Source organism: Loxodonta africana, chromosome X (genome assembly GCF_030014295.1).
Source record: "Loxodonta africana isolate mLoxAfr1 chromosome X, mLoxAfr1.hap2, whole genome shotgun sequence".
NCBI lineage: Eukaryota > Metazoa > Chordata > Mammalia > Proboscidea > Elephantidae > Loxodonta > Loxodonta africana.
This window is the reverse complement of record NC_087369.1, coordinates 156,724,048-156,749,636: the sequence shown is the minus strand read 5'-3', so window position 1 is coordinate 156,749,636 and position 25,589 is coordinate 156,724,048. Positions and strand designations below refer to the sequence as shown.

Below are 25,589 nucleotides of genomic sequence, written 5' to 3'. Positions count from 1 at the left end.
CCACCCCCACCCCCCAGCCAAGATAGTAAATCATCACATCCTAGTAAGGGATTGTGGAGACTGCTGTCACCCTAATGATCTAAAGGATATAGGGGTAGTTATTCCCATCATATTTCCATTTAATTTACCCAGCTTTGTACCTGCAGAAACCAGGTGGATCCTGGGAGATGACTATAGACTACTGTAAGCTCAACTAAGTAGTAGCTCTGATCACAGCTGTGCCAGCTGTGGTATCTTTGTGGGATCAAATTAATATAGCCTCAAATGCATGCTGTGTTGCCATTTGTCAAATACATTCTTCTCTTTCCCAACTAGAAAAGAGAATCAGAAAAAGTTGGCATTCATACAGAACAGATAATAGTATACATTTACAGTTTTGCCCTAGGGCTGTATTACATCCCCCACCCTCTGCCATAATTCAATCTGAAGAAATATGAACCATTTCAATGTTGTCATCATTACATTGACGACATTTTGTTGATTTGCCTGGATGAAGAAGAGGTAGCTCGTATGCCACTTCTTGGTAAGGCACATGCACCCTGGGAAATAAACCCTAGGAAGATTTAGAGGCCTACCACATTGTCTTAGTTATCTAGTGCTGCTGTAACAGAAATACCACAAGTGGATGGCTTTAACAAAGAGAAGTTTATTTTCTCACAGTAAAGTAGGCTATAAGTCCAAATTCAGCGTGTCGGCTCCAGGGGAAGGCTTTCTCTCTCAGTTCTGGGGGAAGGTCTTTCTTTTCTTCCCCTGGACTAGGAGCTTCCTTGCACAGGAACCTCAGGTCCAAAGGACGCGCTCTGCTCCTGGTGCTTCTTTCTTGGTGGTATGAGATCCCCCGTCTCTCTGCTTTCTTCTTTCTTTTATATCTCAAGAGATTGCCTCAAAACACAATCCAGTCTTGTAGATTGAGTCCTGCCTCACTCATACAACTGCTGCCCATCCACCCTCATTAACATCATTGTTGTTAGGTGCCCTCCAGTCGGTTCCGACTCATAGCGACCCTATGCATAACAGAACAAAACACTGCCCGGTCCTGCACCATCCTCACAATCGTTGTTATGCTTGAGCTCATTATTGCAGCCACTGTGTCTACCCACCTTGGTGAGGGTCTTCCTCTTTTCCGGTGACCCTGTACGCTGCCAAGCATGATGTCCTTCTGCAGGGACTGATCGCTCCGGACAACATGTCCAAAGTATGTAAGACACAGTCTCGCCATCCTTGCCTCTAAGGAGCATTCTGGTTCTACTTCTTCTAAGACAGATTTGTTCGTTCTTTTGACAGTCCATGGTATATTCAACATTCTTTGACAACACCACAATTCAAAGGCATCAATTCTTCTTCGGTCTTCCTTATTCATTGTCCAGCTTTCACATGCTTATGATGCGATTGAAAATACCATGGCTTGGGTCAGGCGCACCTTAGTCTTCAAGGTGACATCTTTGCTCTTCAACGCTTTAAAGAGGTCCTTTGCGGCAGATTTTTTTTTTTTTTTTTTTTTTGCGGCAGATTTACCCAATGCAATGCGTCTTTTGATTTCTTGGCTGCTGCCTCCATGGATGTTGATTGTGGCACCAAGTAAAACGAAATCCTTGACAACTTCAACCTTTTCTCCATTTATCATGATGTTGCTCATTGGTCCAGTTGTGAGGATTTTTGTTTTCTTTATGTTGAGGTGCAATCCAAACTGAAGACTGGTCTTTGATCTTCATTAGGAAGTGCTTCAAATCCTCTTCACTTTCAGCAAGCAAGCTTGTGTCATCTGCATAATGCAGGTTGTTAATGAGTCTTCCTCCAATCCTGATGCCCCGTTCTTCTTCATATAGTCCAGCTTCTCGGATTATATGCTCAGCATACAGATTGAATAGGTATGGTGAAAGAATACAACCCTGGCGCACACCTTTCCTGACTTTAAACCACCCAGTATCCCCTTGTTCTGTCTGAACAACCGCCTCTTGATCTATGTAAAGGTTCCTCATGAGCACAATTAAGTGTTCTGGAATTCCCATTCTTCGCAATGTTATCCGTAATTTGTTATGATCCACACAGTCGAATGCCTTTGCGTAGTCAATAAAACACAGGTAAACATCCTTCTGGTATTCTCTGCTTTCAGCCAGGACATCTGACATCAGCAATGATATATCCCTGGTTCCATGTCCTCTTCTGAAACCAGCCTGAATTTCTGGCAGTTCCCTGTCGATATACTGCTACAGCCATTTTTGAATGATCTTCAGCAAAATTTTGCTTGTGTGTGATATTAATGATATTGTTCTATAATTTCCACATTCGGTTGGATCACCTGTCTCAGGAATAGGCATAAATATGGATCTCTTCCAGTCAGTTGGCCAGGAAGCCGTCTTCCATATTTCTTGGCGTAGACGAGTGAGCACCTCCAGCGCTACATCCGTTTGTTGGAACATCTCAATTGATGTTCCATCAACTCCTGGAGCCTTGTTTTTCCCCAATGCCTTCAGAGCAGCTTGGACTTCTTCCTTCGGTACCATTAGGTCCTGATCATATGCCACCTCTTGAAATGGTTGAACATCGACTAATTCTTTTTGGTATAATGACTCTGTGTATTCCTTCCATCTTCTTTTGATGATTCCTGCTTCATTTAATATTTTCCCCATGGAATCCTTCACTATTGCAACTCGGGGCTTGAATTTTTTCTTCAATTCTTTCAGCTTGAGAAACACCGAGCGTGTCCTTCCCTTTTGGTTTTCCATCTCCAGCTCTTTCCACATGTCATTGTAATACTTTACTTTGTCTTCTCAAGAGGCCCTTTGAAATCTTCTATTCAAGTCTTTTACTTCATCAATTCTTCCTTTTGCTTTAGCTGCTCGATGTTCGACAGCAAGTTTCAGAGTCTCCTCTGACATCCATCTTGGTCTTTTCTTTCTTTCCTGTCTTTTTAATGACCTCTTGCTTTCTTCATGTATGATGATGTCCTTGATGTCATTCCACAACTCATCTGGTCTTTGGTTACTAGTGTTCAATGCATCAAATCTGTTCTTCAGATGGCCTCTAAATTCAGATGGGATATCCTCCAGGTCATATTTTGGCTCTCGTGGACTTGCTCTGATTTTCTTCAGTTTCAGCTTGAACTTGCATATGAGCAATTGATGGTCTCTTCCACAGTCAGCCCCTGACCTTGTTCTGACTGATGATATTGAGCTTTTCCATCGTCTCTTTCCGCAGATGTAGTCAATTTGATTTCTGTGTGTTCCATCTGGCGAGGTCCACATGTATAGTTGCCGTTTATGTTGGTGAAAGAAGGTATTTGCAATGAAGAAGTCGTTGGTCTTGCAAAATTCTATCATTTGATCTCCGGCATTGTTTCTATCACCAAGGCCATATTTTCCAACTACTGATCCTTCTTCTTTGTTTCCAAGTTCTGCATTCCAATCGCCAGTAACTATCAATGCATCTTGATTGTATGTTCGATTAATTTCAGACTGCAAAAGCTGATAAAAATCTTCAATTTCTTCATCTTTGGCCCTAGTGATTGTTGCGTAAATTTGAATAATAGTCGTATTAACTGGTTTTTCTTGTAGGAGTATGGATATTATCCTATCACTGACAGCGTTATACTTCAGGATAGATCTCGAAACGTTCTTTTTGACGATGAATGCAACACCATTCCTCTTCGAGCTGTCATTCCCACCATAGTAGACTGTATGATTGTCAGATTCAAAATGGCCAATACCAGTCCGTTTCAGCTCACTAACGCCTAGGATATCGATGTTTATGCGTTCCATTTCATTTTTGACTATTTCCAATTTTCCTAGATTCATACTTCGTACATTCCAGTTTCCGATTATTAGTGGATGTTTGCAACAGTTTCTTCTCATTTTGAGTCATGCCACATCAGCAAATGAAGGTCCCAAAAGCTTTATTACATCCACGTCATTAAGGTCAACTCTACCTTGAGGAAGCAGCTCTTTCCCAGTCATCTTTTGAGTGCCTTCCAACCTAGGGGGGTTCACCTTCCAGCACTATATCAGACAATGTTCCCCTGCTATTAGTAAGGTTTTCACTGGCTAATGCTTTTCAGAAGTAGACTGCCGGGTCCTTCTTCTAGTCTGTCTCAGTCTGGAAGCTCAGCTGAAACCTGTCCTCCATGGGTGACCCTACTGGTATCTGAATACCTGTGGCATAGCTTCCAGCTTCACAGCAGCACGCAAGCCCCCACAGTACGACAAACTGACAGACACGTATTAATATCATAGAGGCAGGATTTACAACGTATAAGAAAATCACACAATACTGGGAATCATGGCCCGGCCAAAATGATACACACATTTTTTGGGGGGACAGATTTCAATCCATGATACACATCCATAACATTTTTAGGGGCTCAAGGCTCAGGAGTATGCTAGGGACATCCCTCAAAAGTAAAAAACAAATTCTTGCATATTGTACCTCCTACCACAAAGATGGGATCCTATCTTCTGATGGGCTCTTCAAGTTCTAGAGGCAGCATACTGCACACTTACGGCTTCTGCTGCATTCCATACACCAGGTGACATGGAAGGCTGCTAGCTATGACTGAGGCCCACAGCAGTAAAGTCCTCTGCAGCAGGTCCAGGCTGACATGCAAAACTGCGTGCCGTTTTCAGTCATATGATCCCGCAGATCATATGGTGTTGGAGATATCAGTGGTGGGCAAAGATGCAGTATGGAGTCTGTGGCAAACCCTAGTGGGCAAATCACAATAGAGACATTCTGGAGCAAGGCCATGCCATCTGCAGAAGAGAATCACATGCCTTTTGAAAAGCAGCTCCTGGTATGCTCCTGTGCCCTGGTAGGGATGGAACACCTGACCACATATCACTAAGTGACAGTGCAACTAGAGCTGTCCATCATAAGCTGGGTCCTATGTGACCCACTGAATCATAAGATCGGGTAGACGCAGCAAAAATCCATCCAAAGATGAAAGGAGGATATCCAGGAGTGAATAGGAGCAGGAGCAAAGTGCATACATAAACGGCATGATCAGGTAGCTTGGCACCCCCATAGTACGTGCCACTGTTGTACCAGTGTTCCTTCCTCAGTTCATGCCTCCAGTTTAATGGTAATCCCATCAGACAAACCGGAAGAGGAGTAAAACCTTATGGATGGGTTGGGTTAATACATGAGTACAAGCCAAAAATGGACAGTGGCTGCATTACAGCCTCAATCAGACAGGGCTTTGAACCAGTTTGAACCGGTTCAGTCATGGCTGATGAAGCAACACTGAAACAGACTCGAATTTTTACAATTTGGGTAATCTGGAACAACAACTGGAATGGGAAAAACTGTGGGGTGAAGCCCTGGAATGGGAGACTCGGAAGAGGTGCAGTGAGCCCTTTCAGGAGCCTGATGTGTAAGATTGGATTATTGGCAGGACTGTGGAGAGTGACACACATTCAAACAGCACAGTTGGCCGCTACCTTTGAGCGGGGCACTGCTGTTTCCGACTCAGCTCAAAATACAAAGGGCAAGAAATTTGATTGCTTTGTTTTCTAAGAGGGAGATTAGGCTTCTAGCAGGGCTTTGACCCATAATTTTTCCTTCCTTTCATAATTTGCCATAATTTATCATTGTGGTTCTCCCAAATTTTCAAAATATGAGTCGTTCGAGTTTTGCTTCCTAGGCCATAACTGAACTGGAAAGAACCGGTTCAAAGCCCTGCACTCAGGAGAGGTCTTGAAAGACGTTGGCAAAGTGAAAATCCTCCTGGAGGGCAGAGCTCCCAGCAACACACTTGATCATCTATCTTGTGTGGAAAAAGAAGTGGCCAGAGGTTAAAACACTTATGGACTCATGGCCAGTGATGAATGGCCTGAACAGTTGGTTAGGAGCTTGGAAGGAAAAAGACTGGAAGGTCAGGAAAAAGGAAGTCTGGGGTAGAAGCATGTGGCAAACATGAGAGTGGGCACTAAGTATGAAGATCTTTGTATCACATGTTAATGTCCACAAGAGGGCATCTAGCTCAGAAGGAGGCACTGAACAATCAAGTAGACAAAATGACTTGGGTGGTTGACATCTGCCAGTCTCTATCATTGGTCACCCCAGTGTTGGCACAACGGACACACGAAAAAAGTGGCTATAGTGGCAGAGATGAAGGCTACACATGGGCCCAACAGCACGGACTCTCACTTACCAAGGCAATCTAACTACTGCTACTGCAGAGTGTTCAACCTGCCAACCACAGACACCGACATTGATCCCCCAATATCATACCATTCCTTGAGGAGACCAACTGGCCACAAGGTGGCAAGTTCACAACCTTACGCTCCTTTCATCCTGGAAGGGTCAATGGCTCTTTCTCATGGAAACATACACATATTTCAAATCTGGGTTTAGCTTTCCTGCCTCTAGGGACTCAGCCAGCACCTCTGTCTCAGGCTGTTTGATTCACCAGCATGGGATCCCACATAACATTGCATCAGACCAGGGGGCCAACTTTACAGCAGAGGAAGTACAGGAGTGTACCCAGGACTAAGGACCCACTGATTATATTACATACCACCCCATCCAGAGGCTTCTGGTCTGCTAGAGCATTAGAGTAGCCAGCTGAAAGCAGAGCTGAAGCTTGGAGGCAATACTCCGTTAGGATGGGTTGCGGTATATGCATTAAATCAAGGAATCATACAGCACTGTGTTCACAATTGGAAGAGTACATGAGCTGGGAATCAAGGGGTGGAAGTAGGAATGGCCCTACTTACCATCACTCCCAATGACTCACAAAGGGACTGTGGTGGGTTTGTAACGTGACAACTCATCTAGGCTGAACTACGTTTCACAAAATTCCCTTACCTGTATATTTCCAACTATGGAGGGCCACAAGAGACACTTTGCAGGTTGGTGGGTCTAAGTGAAGCAGCAGCTATATAATTTCTATGATGGGAAATCAGTGCAGGGGTACCAGGTGTAGTTGAAGCTCAGGAACACTGTCACTCATCTACTGGTTCACCTTGTTGGTGTGGCGTGGGCCAGCAACCAGGCCTGCAGCTGCTACGCCTTCCCATGGAACCTCCTTCAGCTTCTCAGACTCCTGAACCAGAAGTAGGTGAACAACTTTGGTCAAAGTATGCCGGCTTCTCCTGCAGGCCACCCACATCATTAAAGTTGGAGACAGTGAGAGACTGACAGAGATTCCAGTTCATCCTCCTGGTTTCTAACTCACGCTTCTGGATTCCAGCTTGTCCTTGCTCTCCCCCACCTCATGTCCACTGTCTCTTCCCAACTGCCCCACAGACTTCAAGTTCCAGTAGCAGATGTCAAGTTTACAGAGACTGTTTAACCAGCCCCCACAGCTGGGTAAGGTCAAATATCTGATATTTATATCCATATAGATATTGAAAACAAACAACAAAAAACAGTTGCCGTCAAGTGGATTCTGACTCATGGTCACCCCATGTGTGTCAGAGTAAAACCGCATCCCATAGGGTTTTCAATGGCTGTAATCTTTCAGAAAGGTTCTTCAGTGGTGCAGACAGTTTGTGCTCAACTACTAACCTAAAGTTTGGTGGTTCAAACCCACGTAGCTGCACCACAGAAGAAAGGCCTGGAGATCTGCTTCTGTAAAGATTGCAGCCAAGAAAACCCTATGGGGCAGTTCTACTCATGGGAATTACCATGAGCAGGAACTGCCTTGATGGCAATAGGTTTGATTTCTTTGGTTTTTAATCTTTCAGAAATAGATCACCAGGTGCCAAGCCTTTCTTCCATGACACCTCTGGGTGGGTTTGAACCGCCAAACTTTTGGTTAGTAGTTGAGCACTTAGCCATTTTCGCCACCAGGGGTTGCCTGATATACTGTATTTTTACACAAATAATGCACGCTTTCTACGTTTGTTTGCCAACTGCACACTACCCCGTGACGTATTTTCTTAAGTGTCACTATGCCAATTTTTTTTTTTTTACATATTGCTGTAAAAAATGAGCATAACATACAAAAATACTTTGTGGTGGGAGGGCGCAGTTGGCAGACAAACGTGGCAGGTGCATGTTGTTTGCGTAAAAAATATGGTAGATATAAAATCTTCTAATGGTTCTGCTTCTCTGATTGAACCCTGACTAGTACAGGAATTTCTGACTGCATCCTGATTAACACAACCCTGACTAATCACTCTGTGATTACCATACCTGTAACTGAGTTCTATAGGGCTAGAGGACCTGCTCTCCAAAGGGGACAGACCTTCTCCAGGGGCACAGTAAGAGTCCCATTGAACTATAAGCTACAGCTGCTGCCTGGGCCCTATGGGCTCCTTGCGTCCAGGGACCAGTGGGCCAGAAGAGTAGTCACTGTCTTGGCAGGGAATCGGTCCTGATTACCAGGAGGAGGTAGGGCTGCTGTTACACAGTGGGGATAGGGAGGAAATATATATGCCACTTGGGCATAGCTTGTAACTCCCCTGCCCATTTGTGACTGTAAAGGGACAGATATGGCACCCCGAACTGAGAAGAGCATGATGACCAGAAGCTCAGGCCCCTCAGAGATGAGAGTCTGGGTTAGGCCAGCTGGTAAGCCACTGAGGCCACCAGAGGGCAGTAGCCAAGAGTGAGAGGGATCTAGAATGGATAGATAGTAGAGAAGGGAGGCTAAGAGTTTCAGTTGCAGCCCCCAAACCAGCTGCAGCAGTGGGGCTGTAGTTCACCCCACTAACAACCCTCTTCTAAGCTTCCTCTCGAGAAGAGTGGCCCACAGGAATCCAGAAGGAACAGCACAAGGGGTAGGCTATGGTAGACACAAAGATGCACCGCCCAGGTTTCTCTCAAGGAAGGACTTGCTGCCCAATGGTGGGGAGTGAGGTCAGCAGACAGTCCCCACCTGTCAGTTCCTTCAGGGTCTGCTTTATCTGCAAAGGGCCACTCTGCCCGGGTTATGCTCCTTCTAGGCGCAGCCCACATCTGGTGACTGAGCGAGGCAAGGATATAAAGCCTAGCCATTTTGGCCCAACGTGGGGCACTCTGATGGATGAAAGTCCCTCCAGAGCTCCTTGCCGGGGTTGCTGAGGCTTTCTCAGGCTTGCACGGCAATTTGACTTCTCCGTCTGTCCAATCCTGCTTCCTCCTCTTTCCTTCACAGGTGTTGATCCCTAATAAAGATCTGGCAGCTCAGACTCCGTCTCAGCATCTTCTACCAGTGGACTCAACTGGGAAAACTCCATAACTCATGCTTCTTCTGCTCTGCTTTGGCACAAGCACGGGAGCTAGAGCCCCTTTGCTCTCAGCAACTAATTTATAAACATGCCTTAATACATACCCAAAGGAAAAGATTTAAGATAACTCATGTTTTATGGGAGAAAAGTCCTTATACTAGATGCAAATATATTTTTGTACTCATTAAAACCACATAAAAGTATATTATGCATTTTAAAAGGTTGATTACCTCAAAACCAGAAATGCCCTCAGGCTCTATGCTAACATAACCCACATTAACGAACTCCAAAAGCACCTCTCCAGATTGTCTTTGACTTCGTTATATAAAGGGGAGATGTTGTTTTGTGAAATCATGAATAAATATGTACATTTTAAAGAAAACATTTTGTCTTGTTATTGAAGCTATTTTAATAAAATAAAAAAAGAGATCCTGAAATATGTTTTTCAAGGAATTTTCAGTTATGAGTGAACAAAATATGATTCCTTTATTGCAACTTTGAGAAACCTACCAGGGGGTCAAGGAAAGAATAAGAGGAAAACATATAAATCATTAAGCATGATTAACACCTTCTTTTTTTTTTTAAACAGCAAGGGGACTTCACAGCACTTTTTTCTTAAAAAGTAGTTAAAATGAAATAAAAATATTTTAGGAGGCAGAGTCCAAGGAAAAAATAAATATTGGATGAAAATATAATAAATAAGTTTTAATTATAAAAATATCTGATTCCAACAACAACAAAAAAAAGCCAAACCTACTGCCATCAAGTTGATTCCAATTCATAGTGACCCTATAGGCCAGAATAGAATACTGCCCCATACGGTTTCCAAGGAGCGCCTGGTGGATTTGAACTGCCGACCTTTTGGTTACCAGCTGTAGCTCTTAACCACTATGCCACCAGGGTTTCCGTCCAGTCCCAAAGTCACAGTGAATGTTGATCAAAGAGCCCTGGTTATTTTTAATTTGGGTCCACCAGTGCTACATGTCCACATACTCCTGAAGTTTCTCCAAAGATCTGTCAATTCGGCTTCATGTCTCAATTTTTTTTTTTATGTTGCCGTTACAGTTAATTTCATTTCATTGTCATAGGAAGAGGATGCTGTGTCCTTCATGTAGACCTTCTAACCCACCACCAGAAAACACGTACATGTTATGGTCCTTCCAATAATGAGATGCATTTTCACTGCTCATCTCAACCATTTGTAAGATGGCTGACCCAAGTTGAGTCTAGATTGCGGTAATAAGCCAGTTTGTCTTTGGGAAAGTTAAATTACCTCTACGGTAATTGAACCTACCCTGGCTCAATAATATTAACACAAAAGGTAGCGTGATGTAATGGAACAAGCATTGCATGTGGAGTAGGACAGGCTGGGTTTGAATCACTTACTGGCTGTGTGATGTTGAATAAGCCATTTAATATCTCTGAGTCTCTGTTTCCTCATCTGTAAAATGAGTGGTGATCAAGGATTTTTGCGCACGTTTCACAAGGTAACATACATGGAAATGTGTGACACACGATAAAGCTTTGAAAGTAGGCCCTGGCCAATAGTCCAAATACTGGCTACAGTTCCAATGACACAAGGAGAATCTCTCAGGTATGTTGTTTGTCATCGTCTGGAATATACATGACAGAACACCTGTTGTGGAATCAACAGGTATGGGCTGAGAGGTAAGAGAAATGTTCCAAGGATACCCGAGAACACACCCTCAGACAACTAGGTATAAATCCACTCTCCTGGGAAATGATAATCTGAGCCAATGAAACATAGCAATTATCAAAAGGCTGGGTGTGATCAAAGGTGCCATTCAGAGACAGAGAGAGACTGTGAACAGTAGCTCTGGCCACTAAACAGAGGGGACAACACCTTGGTACTCAGTATGGAAAGGAGGACACACCTACAATGTGTCATAACTACAGCTTCAGTGTCTTTTCAGTACAAAGAATAAGACAATGACTTATTCTTATCTGAGCAGCTGTAGTAGTGGGTCCCCAGCTGCACGGCTCCCTGTGCCAAGGGGAAATGGAACATGCTATAATAGCCTCTCTTGTCTCCATTCCCTTTTCCTAGATGAGCTTTTTCTCACTGGAGCACTAGTACAGGGCTTTCTTCCCCCTTCTGGTACTCTGCCTGCCAAGGCCAGGGGCCAGCCTTACCCAGACTTGATTGAAGGGGGGCTGGGGAGGTCCTGACCCAAGAAAATTCCCTTTCCAGGATCTGTCCTGAGAAGAAGGTCCATCATTACATATTCACTGCTTTGGCTTAAGACCTATACGCCAGTAAAATCAAAGCACCCTCCCCACAACTTGTCCCACCTTCCCAAACATATACACACATCATTCACAAACATATTATGAATGAGTTTATCATATCCTTTCCAGCGAACACAATTTGAGGGACAATAAACACAAAGAGCTTGGTGAGGGTGGTAGCTGGGAGGACATTTGACATACTAGAGGGTACATATGAACTTGGTCAACTTCCCATTGTCAGTTATGTAATAATAATGACAACAATGGTGACATTTATTGACTACTTGCTGAACCAGATGCTATCTTTACATTATGTGATCTTATTTAATCTTCCCAACACTATTTATCAGCTTTATATTACAAGATAAGGAAACACAGAGAATGATGCATTGGCCCAAGGTCCCATGGCTGGTAAATGGATAACCAAAGTTTGCTCACGTCATCTCTATGCTATACTGCTTTCTGGGACAGAGGAGAAACGGTGTTGTTTCCCTTCCATACACCTCTTTGAAACCAGACTGCTCACAGCCCACTTCATTGGATATTATGACCACAATCTCTAGGTCTTTTGTTTCCAAAACAAAAATGATGGCAGCCAAAGGTATAGTGGCACCAGCAAAGTTCTTTTCTGCAGTTTGTTATCTGGAATTTGGCCTTTATGTCACCAGGACTCCATTCTGCCGTCTATCTGAAAATGAGCTAAAAAGTTGAAATTCACGGTTTTCAGACTAGAACCTCAAATGGGAATTTAAAAATCAGCAACACTTAACATCCCAGTGTTCTAATTCATTGCTGTTAAGAGCCCTCTCTGAAGCCCAGTAGACCTTCCACAGTCACATTCCAGAGATGTCCCTCCTCCTCTTCCCCCTCCCCACCCCCACGCTTTGCCTGGAAAAATCCTTCTTATCCTTCAAGGCCCAGCTCAAATATCACCTCCTTTATGAAGTCGTTCTCAGCCCCACAGGGCAGAACCCATTGATCCTCCGGTGTGCCCCCACTGCTTTATACCAGTGCTGCAAGTATAGCACTTACCACATTGTTTTAGTTAGTTGCCTAAGCAAGGTCCTTGAGGTCAGAGACCTGTCTTATTCATAAATCCTTTTATCCCCATATCCCCAGCCTAGCGCATACCATATTTCATCAAATCTAAAACCTCATCAATTGTAAGATACACCATGATTTTATGAACTACTAAGAAAGGAAAAACCCTGACAATTATACTATGACATGCCATTGATTTGAAGATGTGTCCTGAATTCTGGGATGTCAAAATGCTTATTAAAAAAAAAGTGTGCCTTGGGAATGATGAACTATGGCAGTAAGTGCCTAGCAAACGTTTATAGAACTTGATAGTGAACCCAAGGTGGAGCAGATGTTCCTAGAGCACTGTGCTTTTTCCACTAAAAAAAAAAAAAAAAATTTTTTTTTTCCACTAGAGGTGATTTTAATAAGTAAAAAAATTGGGAGTTGGTGGTAAATGGTAAATGGTAGAGGTCCCTTGGTTTATGATTAGCTATTTTATTAACTGAAAGGTTGGTGGTTTGAACCCATCCAGCAGCACCACAGAAGAAAGGCCTGGCAACCTGCTTCTTTAAAAGATTACAACCAAGAAAACCCTAGGGAGAAGTTCTACTGTGTAACACATGGGGTTGCCATGAGTTGGAATCAACTTGACAGTAATGGGTTATTTGTGGGGATTTTTTGTGGATGGTATGCAGATACATCACTGACTTCAAATATTTCACCCCTTAACAGCATTAGTTATACTGTTGTTATGAGTCAGAACCAACTCCACGGCACCTGACAACAACAAATTAGCTAAAGGGATGAGTGGCCCAATGTGCCTTTCCCTTTAAAAGATACTTCCACATCCCCATTTAAAATACTCGAGGGTAATAATGCAACAAGTGAGAGTGATTGCAGAGACAATGGGACAGAGTATTTGTGTCTGCCTTGATTCTGGTTGGAAACTCTGGCGGTGTAGCGGTTAAGTGTTGCTGCAGGTGCTCCTTGGAAACTCTATGGGGCAGTGCTACTCTGTCCTATAAGGTCGCTGTGAGTTGGAATCGACTCCATGGCAACGGGTTTTTTTTTTTTAATTCTGGCTCTGTAAGCCAGTTCAACCCACTACTATTCCCATCCACCCACGAAGAGTAATAGTAACGGCCCAGCGTCCTCCCAGCTTATTCCAGCCTTTTTATTCTAATGTGATTCCTTCTCAGCTCCAAACTGTTGGCTCTATGACCTTGGCTTCCATCTCCTCCCTTTGGCCTCTGGACTTGGTGTTTCTATATGGTCCCTGGTTGATGTCTGGACCTAGCTTTCCATGGGGCCTTTGGCTTGGCAAGCCTTGCTGGGGCTCAGCATCCCAGGCTGTCTCAAGAATCTGTGTTCCATCCTAGGAAATACAAAGCCCCCACCCTGGAGCTGGGCTGAGCCATGCACTTGTCTCCTCTGGCCCACCCCCCTCACCCACACACTCACATAGACATATGGTTGGTTGGCAGAAATTCTCCTGGCTTAAAAGTTCCTCTTGAAAAATTAAAATATATGGAGAGGATTAAACCTAGTGGTCATATACAGTTTGTGAGTTCTTTTAGACATGTAAGCAGCTGTGCACACTAGCAGTCAGGGAATAGAGTCTTTACAGAGGACAAAAGGGATCATTTTAAGGGTGTGATGGGGAACAGAGTCAAATAGGACAAAGGGTTCCTAGTTTGTTGTGCTTGGACCCTTGTTGGAAAGCCAGTGACTACCAAACATGCTTCCCCCTTTGACGCAGGCTACCAGTGCCTGGGTTATCAGGATGAAACGCAAAACCTCCGAGATGATCATCTTCCAACAGCAGCATTCCCAGGCCAGGAAAGCCCTGCTCAGCCTCCAAGTTTGTCTCCATTCAGTGCCTTCCCTGGCCTTAACGAACAAAGAGGAAACAAGAGAATGGAGAAGAAATAAACCCATTTACATCCTTTCCTGCTTTATTATTGACGCAGGATTTAAAGATGCTCAAGCCACAATAAAAAAAAAAAGGAGACTGCTTACATTTCCTTTGAAAAGGGGGCCTGCAAAGTAGGCCCCCCAATGTATCAGAACCGAATGCACCCAATGTCATAGGGATTTTACTTCCTCACAAGGGCAGACTTACACTTGCAAATTACGAAACCAAAATGACGGAACATTAGAACTGAACCGAATCTTGACGATAGTTCTATCCTCTCGTTCTGTAGATGAGGAACTTTAGGTTTAGAAGGTTAATTAGCTAGTAAATGTCAGAGCTGGTATTAGAATCCAAGTGTCCTGACTCCCAGTCTGGAGACTTTTCCATTAGAGAAGATACCTAAACTCTTATAATCGCATCCCACTGTCCTATTCTATAATTACACTTGGTTTGCTGGGCTTAAAAATACCAGGCAAATAGAGCTCCAGTTACAAGAACTCTTAATGACTGATGCAAACAAATGCAAAGAATCAGCTGGCCCATCATTTCCCCCAAAGGACTGAGGCAGTGCATTTTTACTCTTTAGAAGTATAAAATAAACTGTCATTGCCCGGGCCCCTTATAGGCCTGGATTACGGTATAAATCAAGCCAGCTCATGAGAAGCTTACCTAGATGACATCTTATACCTTTCACTACGGTGATGTCAGCAGGGCAAGAAGCCTAAAAACTCCACCCCCTCCCCAACTTGAAATTTGGAAGAACTGTATAAACAACGCCCCTTGCTGGCCAACACAAGAAAATGTAAAAAATCACTGCTGACAAAAGGATGGCTCTAACAGAGGTCACAACAGTGTCTCTAAGTGTCTTTTAGTCTATGGGCACCATGGTCAGGTCAGAGGAGAAAGCATGGGGTAAACAGCAAGGGGTGGAAAGCTGTTTAAGAAAAAAAATACATGTGCCTAATTAATTAAGGCTAGACCCTGGAGAAAGCAGATACATTTTTGGTATCCTATTGAGTTTGAACAGGCAGCTCCAAGACCCATAGACACGTGCTATGCTTATAGAGATAAAGAAGATTTTTATTGTTAACATCAGTGAACACAGGTTGAAGAATATTCACGTGCCAAGGACATAATGCTCAAAGATCACAAAATTGCTGATTTGTATTCATAAATGAGTTGGTGAATCACTACATGTCTTTGAGTGAAATACCAAAAAAAAATTCCAAAGCTTCATCTCCATTTGGACTCTCACAATAACTTCAATAGAAAATAAAGCAGAAGCTTTGAAGATAACATCTATATGTTGTTACAGAAATTCTGATTCACCAGAAATGAAAATTACATCCAACTACACACGTTGGAAGTAGTACACAAAGAAAGTACAATAAACACTGATTTGGCTCAATGACTTGCTTACTGGAAGGCTTTATTTATTTATTTATAATTTTAAAAAATATTCCCTGAAAATTGGCCAAGGGTACTTGATGGCGTTCCTGAGGCAAAGTGCGTTCTAATCAACTCCAGGGCCCTGTTGTTTCTTGCTTGTAGGGTCTTCTCAACTTTCAGGTCATTCTTGATGGCATCAAGCTCTTTGCGGATCTTTTCCATTTCTAATTCATAAAACAACTTCATTTCATCTTTTAGGAGTGCATTTCCAGCCTCAGTTTGCCGCTTCAGCTTCTTAACAGTTTCTTTCAAATCTCGGTTTTCTAAGTTCAGCTTGTGGATGACTTCTTTGGCTTGCTGGAGCTCTTTAGTTAAGTTTTTGACATTGGTTGCTTTTTCAGACAGGTCATTTCGTAAAGCTTGCAGTTCCCAGTCTTTCTTCAAAGAATCCTTCCTTGTTTCTTGAAAGTTTAAGGGTTTGGTGGAGACTTCTTTTTTGGAGTTCATAAGTTCTTTTTCGGCATTTTCAAATTCCTCTTCTATTTTTTTGCATTTCATATTAAGTTCTTCCAGTTCTGCATTCAAAAGGTTCAGGCGAAGTTTTGGACACATTTCCTCCGGGAAATTCTTCCTCATGTCTCCTCGTCGCCGTCGTCTCCGTCCGGTTGGCGATTCCTTCGTACCGCAGGTGTAACAATTTTGCCTGCCCCTGATGGTTTCTTTGGTTGGAACATCCAAATCGGATGCTTCACAGGAGGCAGAACTTGTGTCTGTTTCATTCTTTGAAATGTTTATCTTTCTCTCTCTTAACTTTAGTTCTCGTTCTTTTTCATTTAGTTGGGAAATAGATTCTTTTTTCTTAACTTTGTTTACCTCTTGAAACTTCTGACTGGACAAATTATAACTTTCTGCCATACTCCTGGCCTTTTCTAAAGACAATTGTTCAGAAAATTTAGGCTGAGAAGCCTGACCTGGACAAATCTGGGTATCACAAAAAGGAGTAAACATATTCTCCTTCTTGTGTTTTCTTCTAGCATCCATTTCTTCTGGAACTGCTTCCAATTTCTGAAAAACAAAATATAAAATCAAGGCATAATATTTCCACTGGCAACTAGAGTAGTAGAAAGAGCTAAGAATGCTGGCCTACAGGTGAAGGGGCCTAGATGTTTGAGGGCCAGCTCTCTCCTAACTCTCTGAATGGCTTGGGCCTCAGTTCCCTTATTTAGAAATTGAAAGAGTTGAACTAGCTGAGTTCTACAGTCCCTTCTAGCTTCAAAATTGTGTATAACCCGCAAATTGACACATTTCATTATACAGAGAAAATAACTCCATGAGAAAGCAGCTATACATATGAAACGAGATTGCTTTATTATAAAAATCATTTTAAATGAATAGGTTAAGATTGTTAATACCTGTGCATCCAATGTGTCTGATTTTTTCCCCAGTTCTTTTGGGTTGGACTACTGTTTGTTTATTCTTTAAAGTGACTAAAACATCAGGGCTTAATGCAACGTGAGCTGCTTTTCGTAAAGTATACCATGCAGACTTCCTAGGAGTAACTCTGCCAAATACCCTTCTGTCTTGACCTGTACATTCCTGCTGTTCCAGTCTTGGGCTTCGCTTTTAGGCAAAACTGCCAAGTATACAGAATTCTGTTTTGACAGCAATTTCACGATAAGAACCCAATGTCAACAATTGAAAATATGAATGCTACCCCAAATGTGTTTCCCCTTGAGATATTCATTCCAAATGTCATTTTTAAGTGAAAACTTAGCACATCGAATCACGAAGCAAACAATTTCCCAAATTTAAAAGATTTAGGGTATGGCTATTTTGTTTCAAAAGGAGTCTTCTTTATTCAAAGGGAATCCTTACCTACGGCTTTCCCAAAGCACTAGCATTTGTTCACAGATCTGTAGCTACTTTTGAGAAAAGGGAGAAAGAGGGACACAGGCAACATGCTGAAGAACCACGGGCATCTGAAGCCACCGAACTGGTAACTGCAGTTACCGCTGGAGAGTGGGAAGAGGGAGGGGGTCACTTTATTCACTTAATACGTTCATTTACTGTAATATATGTGTAGCATCTCTACTAAGAAAAATCAAAGTAGGTCTGTATCTATAATCTCTGTTTTTAACGGGGAGTATTCTTGAAATCCTGGTCTCCCGCCTCTCTAGAAGTATGAAAGTAAGGGAATGATTACAGCTCTCATAAAGGGAAGGGACAGGGACAGGAGAAAAAAGGGTGATGCTAATTGCCAGTCACATTTTTTAGTAGTCAATTTTTTACAGACAATTCGGTAAAGATAAAAATGCCTCTAATCAGGTAGCAATGAAGAGAGATTACTATTTGTCCTACCTAATTTTTTAATTCTGAATGAAAGGCATTGGTGGGGTTGCTCAGAAAGGAAGTAAACAGAGGGGCAAGTCAGGTGAGGCTACTTTATACATATGTACATATGTACATATTTATATATATTTAAATTTCACCACCTTTCTCCCTTGAGCCTCTGTATGACTTCCTGGGTATCCGACTTCCTGGGTATCCGAAAGGAAATGCCTTTCAACGAACCCTGTATAGACAATGCTTTTCACAGAACTGAGAAGAGTCCGCTTAATTTATAACTGAGGCTCAGAGAAGTTAGGAGACTTGACCAAGTCCACATTGCCTGAGAGTGGTAAAATGGAGACCCTGTCTCCCAATTCAGTGCATGTTTTAAAATTCCTCTTTATTCTTCTGCTAGGTTTCATTTCACAAACTAAAAGAAATGACCCCACTATTTCGGTGCTTAGGTATTTGTTAAAAGGCCACAAAAGGAGAAAGGAAAAAATGAAGGGGAGGGGGGAGGAGAATTGCATGTCACATAACAAAGGACAGAAAGAGAAAGGAGAAAGGTTTGTAAAGCCTTTTGGAATTTCCCTCCCATGGCTTATACCGGGCAGGGTCAAAGGGTCTCTGAGCTGCTCCTTTTCTTTCTTTCTTCTTCTTTTTCTTTTTTTTGGTGGATATGGGAAGAAGCTCTTTCATTGGCGAGATAGGCTTTAAGAGCTTGTTCCCAAATCTAGTCACAAAGTATGGCAAAGCCCAGTCTGGGGGGTAAAAGCTGCCAGTCTCATTTTTTCTTCACAAACTACGCTGTTTGCTTTTTGTGTAGAACAAGTTTGGCATTAGTGTTCTCTGGCAAGGACCGGGAATATGCTTATAGGCTTTGGCACATTTTATGAGAGTATCCTTCTGAAACAATGACACTCTTCTACCCTGGCATGGCAGCCATCTTGCTCTCAATAAACTTGACTAGGTAATTCGTTACAGCATAAGACAAATCAAACCAGAAGCCATTAGTGAAAGTATAATCATGTCTTTGTAGCGGATCAGTTGTCAACATTTATTGTTACAAGTGTCTACCAAACACTACATTGAGTACTCAGGGTCCAAAGGAGAGGGGAGGGAGACCCAGAAGAAATGAAAAATTTAAATAAAGAAACAAGTAAGCCAGAACACAGGCAGGAAAACAATACAAAATCATACAGCAAAAATAACATTAGTGGTCCTTTAAGATGGCGATTCTCCCAGAAGGCCCTGGGACTGCACTGTTAAGGCATGGTGTCTATAATATAACTATACCAATTCATTTGCGTCTGACATGAATTAATAACGGACTCCTGATGTTTCTAGTTAGTGTCTCACTGGAAACATCACCTTTCATCCTCTGGTGGTTTTTTTTTCTCCTTTTGGCAGTGGTCAAGTAGTACGACACTTGTGTGGGGTAAGGACTTCTATGAAAGTGGTTCATGTGCACCTAAAGAATTTGAGAACCACTGAAAAATTCAAAATGTATTTAAATATAATGTGATGTAAAAAAAAAAAAAAAAACCAAACCCACTGCCATGGAGTAACATAACATAAATGCTGAGAGTTAAGCAAAGAGTGATCATTTATTATGTATCTTCAGGCAGAACCATCCCATAAATACCCTAGGTAGATGCAGATCTATCTTCCAGTAACTGCAGAAAATACTTTACTGTCAATTGTGAAAGGAGAAATCTACAAAATCATCCTTTAGGAATTTTTCACAAAATCATCTCACTTTCATTTTCAGCTTATGCTATTGTATGGGACCCTGGGAATATATACTCACATTAAGCTGGAAAAGTGATCAAATGTGTGAAATCTAATTACTTTTTTTAAAAAAATTCATATTTTATATCACATGCTTTAGAAAAACCGATGACAAAAAAAATCAAAGATCTTTTTCTGTTGCTTCCTCCAATTTACATTAGAATTTGACTTCAAATTTTCAGGACCATCTTTTTTGCATAAATCTAGATCTGCCTGCAAAATGCGATTATTTTTCCAGGCAGGAGTAGGCAGCGAGTGGGAAACAGTTCTAGAAGAAATTAAGAGGCTTTCCCCCACCTCACAAAAGCCCTTCATCCCAAACTTTTTAAATGGGGAATGATGATTAGAAAAGGCAAAAGGTTGGCCAACCTCTGATGGGCAACCTTCTGTTACTATCCTCACCCCTTCGGTCCCCCTCAACTGGGGGCAGGGCTTTCAGTCACTGCCTCGGTTCAGTAAGGCGAAGACAAAAGGGCCCCTCTTAGCCCAAAGAACTCTCTCCTATTATTCCTGGTTGGTTTTCAGTTCTCCTGACCCTCAGGGAAACTGCTGGGCCAAAAGAGGGGGGAAAAAAATCTGCCACAATGAAAGTCACTAGCCTTGCCTCTCTGCTCTATTGTCCAATCTGTCCCACTTAAAAGCAGCGGTTCCCAAATCTTCTTTCTGCTCCCACTATTACCGGGGACAAAACACTGCCACCAGCACCCTCTCTCTCTCCTTAGAGAAGATTCTGACCTGCCCCCTCGAGGGGTATGTCCTCATTCCCTACCCTTCTGAGAATCAGTGACTTGAAGAAAACCATTAAATAGCAAAATGAGGACCCAAATAAACTGTCTGAATTCAAAGCAAGTCGACAGGTTTTGCAGGACAAAATTGTGGAGCAAAATGAAAAGGAATTTCTTGAGAAAGAGACTGAGCATGGGCTATGGTGGAAAAAGACTAAAGGAGTCTGAAATTTTGAGAAGTCTATGAAACCTTACCTTCTGTGATCCTCAGTTTCTTCAAGTGTAAAATAGAGACAAATATGCCTCTTTCACAGGTGGTTAAGAGAAATGAGTGAAAATGGAAATGGAAGCAATTTAAAAGTGAACCGTAAATGACCAACTTCACTTTATTTTTTTAGGTTTTCCTTACCACCCTTTCAACAGAAACAAGCCAGTTAAACAGCCAAAGATGTGCTTCAAAGTTGCCAGTCTAAGGCCATCACACCTCTGAAAAAAGGCTTCAAGAAATCATTTAAAAAAAAAAAGTAGGTATTATCAAAATGTCCTTGGGTGGCACAATCTCTTTGCTCTCGGGTACTAGCCTAAAGGTTGGCGTTTCGAATCCCTCCAGCAGTGCCTCTTCCTGGTGACCTACTTCTGTAAGATTATAGCCACTGAAAGCCATATGGAGCACAGTTCTACTCTGAAACACGTGGAGTCGCCATGAGTCCGAATCAACTCGATGGCAATGGGTTTTGGTTTATTATTAAAGTAAGCAGAGGGGAACCGAAACTCAAATTTTAACTTAATTTAACCTGCAATCCCAACAATTTACGTTAACTCCCATAAGTTCCCGATGTCTCCAGATTTCTAAAGCTAAATTGATTCTATCTAAGCAACAAAGTAGTAGGCTTTTCTACAACTTAAGGTATTTACATTTTAATCACCAATTGCTTTACCAAGAACTTTCCAAAGGCCCCAGAGTTTCACAGAGCCACCAATAATTTCTTAGCAATATTACAAATGGAGTATTAGTTTGAGATTAACAAGGATGACTCTGCACTCTGAATTTTTCCTGGCAAGAGTTGGCCCCTCTTATTCATCTTTATATGCCCAGTCAAATATTTGTTAAATGAATGATCCTTAAGCTCTTTCCTGAAAATTCTTTAATGTTTTGATTCTTATTGAGTTTAATTTTTTCTTTTAAATACTTATAATTTCTCCTCTGACTTTGTAAGTTTTGGGGGTTACATTTTAGGGGAAGGACTTTATTTTTCCCTTGAGGTTCATTTGGCTTAGCCAAAGTCTTCAGGATACTTTTCTTTTGTATTTCTATGAGGTCTTCTTGAAAGTATCCTGAGAATGCAGACTGTTGATCTAGTTACAAGGCTGAAGACTACGTTGGGTAAGACTGCTTCTAAACAAACATCTAAACAAGATATCAACCAACACAACTGTACTTACAGTTCCTGAGATACAAGCTCTTACGTTGGATGCTGTTTTTTCCTTTTTCCAGTTTGAACTAAAAAAAAAAAATCCCCCCAGGAATAATCAGAAAATATAATTAACCAGAACACCCAAATCTATGTTTATATCTGAAATGCAGATGAAGATTATAAGTCATATGCTTAAAATATCATTTGGCCTATCTGGAATATGATGCCAGATGCTTAAACAGAGTTAATCCTCCTTTTTAACTTGTCAATCTATCTTCCCACATGATATGCCATTAAAACTTCCTTTCCCAAACAATCCAAATATCAAATGGGACAAGAATCATGGGGACATCTTACTCAACACAGTATCTCCTCGCCTTTAGCACCTACTGAACAAATGAGCCATTGGCAGCAGCAGCATGCCTGCTATTAATGAGCATGCCAAGAGCCACGTTTGCAGAGGGCTGGAGCCCAGGCTGTGCCTCCCTCCCTCCCAGAAGAGAGTTAATTTTTGAAATCCTCAGAAAGGGCAGTGATCCTTAATTTTGCCTGAATCTTTCCGGGACCTAACAAATGGGCCAAGTGTCCACTTCTTTATTGTTTGGCTGCTATTGAGAGGGAAGCAAAGTACTATTGGAAACTGGGCCCCGTGAATGGTTATTACCCACAAATTCTTTGTTATTGGTGTGAAACGATTCCTTCTAGAAGAAAACATCCGGAGTCACCTTAATTCCGAAGGCTGAGACTTTATTAGTATGGGAGGCACACTCTTGCTATAAAACTATATGCATAGTTTGGGTATTTTTTTTTTTTTTCTGTAAATGGTTAACTGAAACTCCTGCCATCGCTGCTGCTGCTTTGGGTGGTAAGAAAGTGGCTCGGGTCAGGGCATCGGCCCGCCCCCGCCCCCTCCCCCCGCAGGTGACACTTTCCGCCTCCCAGACCCTTCCGTCTGGGGGAGGGGTGGGCAAGGGCGGGGGAGAGGCCTGCCCCCCACTTCTCCCAGACCCCCACTCCCCAAGCTCTGGTCCCTTCCCTCCCAAACGCTGGCTAAAGAAAGAAGAGACGACACGCAGAGGGGGGCTCCCCTGTCCCCCAAGCAGGGAAGAAAAGGGGGGGGGAGTACATACCTGGAGGTGTGGGTGGGGCGTCGGGAGCCCTGTCCCCCTTTCTCCTACTTCCCTGTCTTCCTCGTCTTCCCCGTCCTCCCTGAAGCCCGCCGCCACGGGCGGCCCACAGCCCTGCTCTCCGCGTGGCCCCGCGACCCGGCCGGTAGCCCAGGCTGAGTCTCCGCAGTGCAGCGCCGTTCGGGCCGCGCCGTCACCTAGCAACCGGCCGGTCCCACTTAAAGGGACCCGGCCCGGGGGCCGGGCGCCTTCTACCCGGCCTTCACAGCCCGGCCCGAGCACTGAGCATGCCGGGTAGGGCGGGCCCCCGCGAGCTTCGGCCGGCCAGAAATCAGGAGAGAGCTGAGTCAGCGTGGGAAGGGGCGAGAAACGAGAAACCGCGAGGCAGCTCCACCCCGTGGGATTATGTGGAGGGTCTGCGTGACTCACAAAGCCCCCTGGATCCTGCCATTGCATGGGGCAGGGGTGGAGGGGTAGAGAATGGCACGAGGTTAATCCCTAGGCCAGCTGGTTAGTTACATGACATCAGCGAGGCTTTACTCTAGAAGGTCGCCTGGCTTTGGTTCAGGACTCCTAACAATGTGGGAATTACACACACACAGCCCCCCTCCCCACCCCTCCCACAGCAGCACAATGGTCTAGGTGGAATTTCTGTCCTTGATCACAGTTCTAAGGGCCTTGTTGTGTCAGGAGAGCATTATCCCCTAGTTATATCCTCTCTGGAAACCCTGGTGGCATAGTGGTTAAGAGCTATGGCTGCTAACGAAAAGATCGGCGGTTCGAATCCACCAGGCACTCATTGGAAACCGTATGGGGCAGTTCTACTCTGTCCTATAGGGTCGTTATGAGTCAGAATTGACTAGATGGCAATGGGTTTGGTTTTATGGGTATACCCCCTCTGGGAGGTTGCGCTTTGTATCTCAGACAGTTCATGGTTTCCTCATTGATCACTCAGGAATTTTTCTAAACCACTCTTGTACCTATGTGAATTTCAAACCTATTGGGGGAGATGTTTCCTTTTAGCAGTCCCAAAGCTATTCCCTTCAAGCTTCAAAGGTTGCTCACAACTTCCAGAATTTAGTTGGGAGGGGAGGGAGTGGGGGGGGAAGCCCAGTTTCCCCATGATGTTGTGTGTGTGTGTATATATATATATATATAAAATACATTTATATATATATATAGTGGTGAAAATATACATAACAAAACATACCCCAATTCAACAATTTCTCTATGTACAATCCAGTGACATTGATGGTATTCCTCAGGTTGTGCAGCCCTTTTCGCTATCCTTTTCCAAATCACTCTACCACCATTAACATTAAGTCACTCCAAAAACTTCCCCTTTCCCCCTCCCTTCCACCCCTGGTAACCATTAATAATCTTTGGTTTCTATATATTTGCTTATGTCATATAAGTGAGATCAAACAGTATTTGTCCTTTTGTGCTTGACTTATCTTGCTTAGCATGATGTTTTCAAGGTTCATCCATGTTGTGGCATACACGAGGACTTCATTTCTCTCGATGGCCGAGTAATCCTTTCTTGTATCCATAGACCACATTTTGTTTATTCATTTACCTGTTGATGGGCATTTTTTTAATAATATTTTATTGTGTTTGCAGTGTGACAGGAGGTTTAAGCACATTAAAGAAGTGACAGTCTAATTTATCGAGACCTAACAAGACAGTGACTTAGGAACAATACCAGGATATATTTCAGTCCTTAGAAACTTCTTGGGAACTGGATCTAACAGGTGTTTGGAAGATGGCAAGATTGCACTCAGGAGCCCTGAGGCCTGGTTCCCAGCTGTTTTTCTTCCTTAGAGAATCAGTGTCAACAAGGGTTGGAGTAGTAGAAGAGACCTAGTGTCAATCTATGTTTTACCATGGACCCCATGGAAATGAGTTTGTGGAAGTCTGATGAAACTTCTTCCCTTGATATTAAGTCTCCACATTGTCTTGCATTTATGGTTTGTTTTAATTGTTTCAAAATGGTTCAGTATGTTTTTGCTTGATATAAGATACCTTATTAACGTAATAAAGGAATCTTAATTGCTCTGTGCTTCAGTTTTCCTCATTTGTACCCAACTCATAGGTGTGCTGTGAGGGTCGAGTGAATTACTATTTCTAAAGCTCTTAGAACAGTGTTTGACACAGAGTAAACCCTACATAAATGTTTGCTATTTATTTATTAATAATAATAATAAATTAATTATTATTGTGGGCAACACAATTTGCACTTGGCTCCTAACTGAAAGGTTGGCGGTTTGAACCCACCCAGTGGCACCATGGAAGAAAGACTTGGCAATCTGCTTCCCTTAAGATTACAACCAAGAAAACCCTGTGGAGCTCAGCTCTACTCTTTAACACATGGGGTCTCCATGAGTCAGAATCAACTTGATGGCAGTGGGGTTTTATTTATTTTTATTATCTTGTCTTATAAATTCTTTATCGTCCTAAAATAGAAACACATTGATGGT

At 42.8% G+C, this 25,589-nt stretch overlaps 1 protein-coding gene across 1 annotated transcript; it reads right to left on the bottom strand.

Moving 5' to 3' along the window:
• Nucleotides 1-15,396: 15,396 nt before the first annotated feature.
• CCDC160 (coiled-coil domain containing 160) lies at nucleotides 15,397-23,350 on the bottom strand. Its single transcript, XM_003420862.4, has 3 exons — nucleotides 23,116-23,350; nucleotides 22,014-22,071; nucleotides 15,397-16,791 (listed from the first exon to the last, which is right to left on the bottom strand). Exon 3 carries the CDS (start codon nucleotides 16,765-16,767, stop codon nucleotides 15,787-15,789), a length of 981 nt encoding a protein of 326 aa, XP_003420910.1. The 5' UTR covers nucleotides 16,768-16,791; nucleotides 22,014-22,071; nucleotides 23,116-23,350; the 3' UTR covers nucleotides 15,397-15,786.
• Nucleotides 23,351-25,589: the final 2,239 nt, after the last annotated feature.

What these genes read in the sequence shown, in the direction of transcription:
- CCDC160 (XM_003420862.4), bottom strand. Translation starts at nt 16,767, where the DNA reads ATGGATGCTAGAAGAAAACACAAGAAGGAGAATATGTTTACTCCTTTT.